Below are 6,854 nucleotides of genomic sequence, written 5' to 3' on the forward strand. Positions count from 1 at the left end.
ATTAGAATAAATTTTAATTGGGATAATGCTTAGCAAGCGCGAGGAGTCCCATACTATGTTCCTGCATATTCCGTCTGCGTGCTACTTAATTGATTAATCATTAATAACTTGATAATAGTCTGAGCCAAAATTGACAAAGGAACTTTTAGTTCAAAATTTTATCTTCTTTCTCTCTGAAATATTAATGAAAAAATACAGTACACCCTGTATATAAATATCATATACGCGCGCGCACGCACACACACACACACACACACGCGCGCGCGCGCGCGCGCGCGCATTGCAAAAGATATAAATGTCCCTTGAACTCCTTTATGATTCTATTTTAATAATCATAAGTTACATTTTTTATCTTGATTATTATATATCAGTGAGAAATAATTTTAAAACTTTCTTTGATTAGTAAACACGATAATAATTATTTTTTATTTAACAGTAATATATTTTTAAACATATAAAAATAAATTAAAGAATAATTTGTTGCAATATCCTTAAAATTAATTAATTTTACATGAAACCAATACTTACATTTAAAAAATTATATTCTTGAGATAAAAATGATTCTTATTTCATTGATATACTGCATTTTTTAATTTTAACCATTTATATATTTTTACCTACAAATTATTCTCTCTATTGTAACTAGGGCTATCATTTATATTGTTTCAAGTACACGAATTCTTTTTGAGATTGTAAAACAGTGCATTCTTACTTTGTATTTGTTGAAGCCAAATATACTTTTTTTAAAAAGATAGACTATAGTTTGATATATAATAATGAAAAAATCTTTTATATTTAAAAATCAAAAAATGTAAAAATTGATGATGTTTTCAATCAAACATCTTAATTAAATATTTTTGGAAAGTAAATATATATTTTTGATCGTGAATATGAAATTGTCAAGAAAAATATCATCGAATAAATATAAATTATTTTTAAAATGTGATAAATACAAATTTCGAGCTTCGAAATCTTGAAGATATGTATGTTCTTTGTTTTTTGTAATTTCAATACATAATGAGAATGTAGAAAGCTTCAGTCTCATGAATGCTCCTTGGATTGAGGACAGAAATACTAATTGTTGATCGTTAAAAAATTGTTAATGGTTCAATATAATTTTATTAATTTCAAACAATTCTGATTGTTCATACAATCTGATAGTTTTACAATTATTTTTCTAATCAATTGTAAGTTTTTTTTAACACAATAGCAATAATAAAATGCATTGTTTAAAATGTGAATGCAATATATCTTCAATTTATAATCACTTATTAAAAAAACATCCTTTTCAGGTTTTTTTAATAACTAAACTTTTTGGACAACCGACATCTGAACTACTTTTTTTTTATTTTTCTTTGTAGTTTGGAATATCAATTTTAAGATATTGAACTATATTTTTCCTTTAAACATTTTTATTTCAGAGTTTTACATTTTTATATAAAATAATGCATTTTTCTCATTTTTTGTTAACTATATTTAGTTATAATAATTTATTTGCAATTTGTTATAAATATATAAATATATAACTGTACAAATATATAACTGTACAAATACTTCCTAAAGATGTCAAAATATATGTAAAAATTGTTTAATAATTTATATATGTAAAAGTGATGAAAATTAATCCAGGACATAAATAATATGTAGTAAGAGTATCAAAAACTAAGGTGTGTACTAAGGATTAATATAAAGTAAATATAAAATCTCTTTTTATAGTTGAACTAGTCTACACTCTTTGTATTTTTAAAATAAAAAAAATATATGTTTGATATTTGAAGAACAAGATAAAAGCAAAAAGAAAAATTGTAATATATCCTATCCTAGTGTAGCAACAAAAAACAGGTCAATTATAAAGCATGTTGTAAGCAACACTTATCGAAAAATTTATGAAACTTTTGAATTTTTCCTTATTTAAATGTTTAATTTAACAAGATTTTGATTTTTTACTTTTTAAAAGACAACATTTCCTATAAAAAGAGTATATCACATATGATATTTTTTTTTATCGCAGTCATGGCAAAACTACCTTGCTCCGTCATATAGCCAAAAGAGCTTTTAATATCCCACCTACGATAGATGTTCTATATTGTGAACAAGAAGTTATAGCGGACGATACTCCGGCTGTAGAAGTAGTGCTCAATGCTGATGTGAAATGCAAAGAGCTTCAGGCAGAATGCAAGAAATTAGAAGAATTGACAGAGCAAGGGGATACCAGCGTGCAAAATAGATTGCAAGAGGTAATTATTACTTTTATAAATTAAAAAAATTTTTTTCTCTAAAAAATTGATAAATTATATACAAAATAATCTATAATTCTTTTCTCTTTCTATCTTTTCTCTTTCTTTCTTTTAAATCTCTTTCTTTAAAGAAAATTGCAACTATTGAAAACTTGTACAAAATATGATTTATGTATTATTTTCAGGTGTATGATGAGTTAAAAGCTATTGGAGCAGATTCGGCAGAGCCACGAGCAAGGCGGATTCTTGCCGGTTTGGGATTCAATCGTGCGATGCAAAATCGCGCGACGAAAAACTTCTCTGGTGGTTGGCGAATGCGTGTTTCGCTCGCGAGAGCACTCTTCCTGGAACCCACATTATTACTATTGGACGAACCTACAAATCATTTAGATTTGAATGCAGTTATCTGGTTGGATAACTATTTACAAGGCTGGAAGAAGACTCTGCTAGTTGTATCGCATGATCAAAGTTTCTTGGATAATGTGTGCACGGACGTCATACACTTAGATCAGCAAAAGTTATTTTATTACAAGGGAAATTATAGCATGTTTAAAAAGATGTATGTGCAAAAAAGGAAAGAAATGGTAAAGGCGTATGAAAAGCAGGAGAAGCGTCTGAAGGATCTCAAAGCGGCTGGACAAAGTAAGAAGCAGGCTGAGAAGAAACAAAAGGAGACTCTGACGAGAAAGCAAGAAAAGAATCGAACAAAGATGCAGAAACAGGAAGAGGATACCGGGCCCACGGAACTGTTGCAAAGACCGAGAGAATATATAGTGAAATTCAGTTTTCCAGATCCTCCACCGTTGCAACCTCCAATTCTTGGTCTTCAAAGTATGTAATTAATTCTTTCATATACTAAATTATTTATCAAATTGTATTTAGAAATAGAAAATCAATACAAAGAAGGAAAACAAGGAAAACAGTACATAATAAAAATAAAAGTTAAATTTTTTGTACTTTTTTTTTTTTTTTTTTTCAGATGTAACATTTGGGTATGAAGGGCAGAAACCATTGTTTATCGATGCAGACTTTGGTATAGACTTAAATTCTCGAGTAGCAATATTGGGCCCTAACGGTGTTGGTAAATCGACTTTCCTAAAATTATTAATGAGCGATATAACTCCTCAGAAAGGAGAAATCACGAAGAATCATCGACTGGTAAGTGCAAGATCATATATGTTAAACAACAACTCATGGTTTTTTTCTATTTTACAAATTCGATCGTTCAGTCTGCAAAATAATAAAATATTTTTCTTAATATTTTATTATTTATGAATCTCAATTCGTAAAAGTTGCAATACTTACGTAAAAGTTGAAATATTTACATGGAATAGTTTGCAAGCAAAATTTCTTGTATTATATACAGAGTAACACCAAACTGAGAATTGAATTCAGATCTTCTATTTAACATATGATAACATTACTTTAACACTCCAGCATTTCATTTTAATATTTTTATCTTTCATTTTTTCCTTAATATTGTCTATTCTAAGTTATGTCTTATTCTAAGTTACTTTACCTTTTTACAGAGGATAGGAAGGTTCGACCAGCATTCTGGCGAGCATTTAACTGCTGAGGAGACCCCGGCGGAATATCTGATGCGACTATTTGATCTTCCATACGAAAAGGCACGCAAACAGCTGGGTACTTTCGGTCTCAGTTCTCATGCGCACACCATCAAGATGAAAGACCTATCGGGTGGTCAGAAGGCACGCGTTGCGTTGGCCGAACTCTGTCTAAATGCACCGGATGTGCTGATCTTGGACGAGCCGACCAACAATCTCGACATAGAATCTATCGACGCACTAGCAGACGCTATTAACGAATATAAGGGAGGTGTAATCATCGTCTCGCACGATGAACGACTGATTCGAGATACTGAATGCTGCCTCTATGTGATTGAGAATCAGCAAATCAATGCTATCGACGGTGATTTCGACGACTATAGAAAAGAATTGCTCGAGAGTCTGGGAGAGGTCATCAACAATCCCAGCATAGCTGCGAACGCTGCCGTTCTACAATAATCGTCGACCAATTAGCATAATTGATATCTTGGTGGCCTGTAATAATGTAAAAGCGATCGCATTTATCGCTTGCAATCAAAGCCTTCGTACGGACGCTTGTTTCTTCTAAAAACACTGGATCCGAATTTTGTATTATAAATATCTTGCACGAGTGTAAAAAATAAATTGTTAACAACATAAAATTTGAGTCAATTTTTAAAAATTAATCCAAATTACTTTATCTATATGATTTATTATTTCTTTATTAATTTCATTGAGGAGACGTATATTGAACATGAAACTTGCAAGCTTTTCAATTGATAGTCACTTTGCAATTATTTGCAATATGTACCTATGAGATTTATTCATAAAGATTTTTTTATACTCATAAAGATTTTTACTTTTTATACATTTTCTTTTCTTCTTAACTATATATCTATTTTATTTTAAATATAAAAAATAATATAGTATAATTACAAATAAATATATAATATATAGATTTGTTTTTTTTAGCTAAAGTTTTTGATTCATCTTTCTTCCTTTTCTCTCCACATGGGAAAGAAAAAGAGAAAAAATAAACTGAGAAAAAAGAAATTAAGCTGAAAAATGAACTTCATGTAACGAATATATGAATATATATCGCTATATTAACTACATAATTAAACAAAAAATAATTCAATAGACAGATAAATGAGAGTAAACTGTGCAGATGAAAGTACGCTATAATAAACTATTTATATACTATAATTCAAATGTACACGATAATTGGACGTTACGACTGACTGGAAGTCATTTTCAACGATTTATAACGTACAGTGAGAGCAAAAATATTCGTACAAAAAAATTTGTTATAAAAAAAGTCTTATTGAATCTTAAAGAAAATTATAAAATAATACATTTATCAGCATGTTGGAGTAGTGTGCATAATTGAAACTAATTTTATGTTGTGTTTTTTACTTCCTTATTAATATTCTATATTTAAATGTAGAATATCACCTCCATGTATAAATGATGAGTATACAGATAGTGAGTAGCGATACAACTACAAAAAGGGATCAAATGCAACTTTATCTAAAATTTGTAAAACACGGAATAGGTAGGTTCTTGATAAGTAATTATTCATTATACATTTATTACGTTTATCCTACAGCACAGAAGTTGCACAAAAGTTACAGCAATATTATGGAGATTTTGCAACGATATTGCTGCAAATTTTGTGCTGTATAGAGAAACCTCTGGCTGGTTTCTCTTTGGCGATACTTTTTAGATCTAGTGACTTTAGGCTTAACTCTCATAGTGACTCTAGTCATTTCTTGCTGTGGCTGAAAAGGCAACTACAGCATCCAAGGCGAGTATCATTTCAATTTGAAATACATATTCGCACTAATTGCATGCTTACTAAAATTGGAACGTTGATAACGTTTTTATACGACATATCTGCAGCGCTGGCAATCAATTTTGAAACACAGGCAATGTCATTCCACTTAGGCATAATCTATCTCGTTCTATCTTAGCCGGTTCTATATTAATTGCTGATCGCAAATTTGTTGCGACAGCCAATATGAAACGTTAATTTCAAAATGCAAGCTTCAGATTGGCTGTCGCAACAAACTTGCGATTGGCTTGCAACTAATATAGAACCGATTTTAAGCAGGAGGTCGATTCTGTATCTTCAAACAAGATGAAAATTACAAAAGAGAGCAAATTTACTAGATGTTGACCAATGAAATTATTAATATTCTAGTAAATTCGCTCACTTTTGTAATTTTCACCTCGTTTCAAGATACAGAATCGATCCCCAGATCCTGAAAAATATGGTGGATCAATCGTATCCAATATCTTTGAGAATCTTTATATAGCATGTGCTTCTAGGTTTTGTCATATCGCATGCTCCAACGTGCTCTTACTTCCTTCAATCGTAGCTCCTACTCACTCAAACGTGCTCGTTAGAGTGAGTAGAAGTTATAGTAGGAACATGTTCAAGCATGTGTATCCGACGCGACAAATCTTCTATCTACGTAGAACGTCCAGAATCAGTGCAACTCATGTGATAAAGATTCTGTTTCTCAGCTATATTTTCTTTTCCCTCCAACTTTAATTATATATTTATCTCATATCAAGTGCAAAACGTGTAGAATAGTGCAACTACAGAGAACAGATTCAAAGCATCCAAGTGTTATATATCTTTTCTTTAATAACCTCAGAGGCAACAAAGAGAATTCTAGAAGATTCAGTCAGGTCAGTCAATCTGGGTCCATTCTGATTCGTTCTGCAGTCCTTTGCGTTTTGCTGAAAAGTGAATTTCTGGATATCGCTTCCATTTCATCTCGGTGTCGTGTAAAACTCGTGATATTGTAAAATCTAGCAACAATGGCAACAAAAATCGACGAGGTAAATATTTTATTGTTAATTTTTAATTACATTTTCGTGCACTTTATGTGTATAAAATGTGATCCAATTTATGCTCCATCTAATATATTTTGGAAAGAAAAAAAATGAGTTGTCATGTTGAAATAATAACAAATTGTGGTGCGGAATTATTCGCTTCTCAATATATAATTACAAAAATTCTTTGGAATTATATCTATAATTCAAACATATATATATATATATA

At 30.3% G+C, this 6,854-nt stretch overlaps 2 protein-coding genes across 2 annotated transcripts in view; both read left to right on the top strand.

The window, feature by feature from the left end:
- Positions 1-4,443, top strand: part of LOC108691822 (ATP-binding cassette sub-family F member 1) — a 6,600-nt gene extending 2,157 nt beyond the window's left edge. The window contains exons 2-5 of the mRNA XM_018199738.1: positions 2,012-2,237; positions 2,423-3,068; positions 3,217-3,395; positions 3,767-4,443. Of these exons, the coding sequence (XP_018055227.1) occupies positions 2,012-2,237; positions 2,423-3,068; positions 3,217-3,395; positions 3,767-4,261 (1,546 nt within the window). The 3' untranslated portion in view covers positions 4,262-4,443. The remainder of the gene's footprint in view (positions 1-2,011; positions 2,238-2,422; positions 3,069-3,216; positions 3,396-3,766) is intronic.
- A 1,692-nt stretch (positions 4,444-6,135) lies between these two features.
- The window catches only part of LOC108691789 (calcyclin-binding protein), a 1,703-nt gene continuing 984 nt past the window's right edge, over positions 6,136-6,854 (top strand). Inside the window, exon 1 of the mRNA XM_018199695.1 lies at positions 6,136-6,631. Coding sequence (XP_018055184.1) covers positions 6,611-6,631 — 21 coding nt within the window. The 5' untranslated portion in view covers positions 6,136-6,610. The remainder of the gene's footprint in view (positions 6,632-6,854) is intronic.

Source organism: Atta colombica, unplaced genomic scaffold, assembly GCF_001594045.1.
Source record: "Atta colombica isolate Treedump-2 unplaced genomic scaffold, Acol1.0 scaffold52, whole genome shotgun sequence".
Lineage (NCBI taxonomy): Eukaryota > Metazoa > Arthropoda > Insecta > Hymenoptera > Formicidae > Atta > Atta colombica.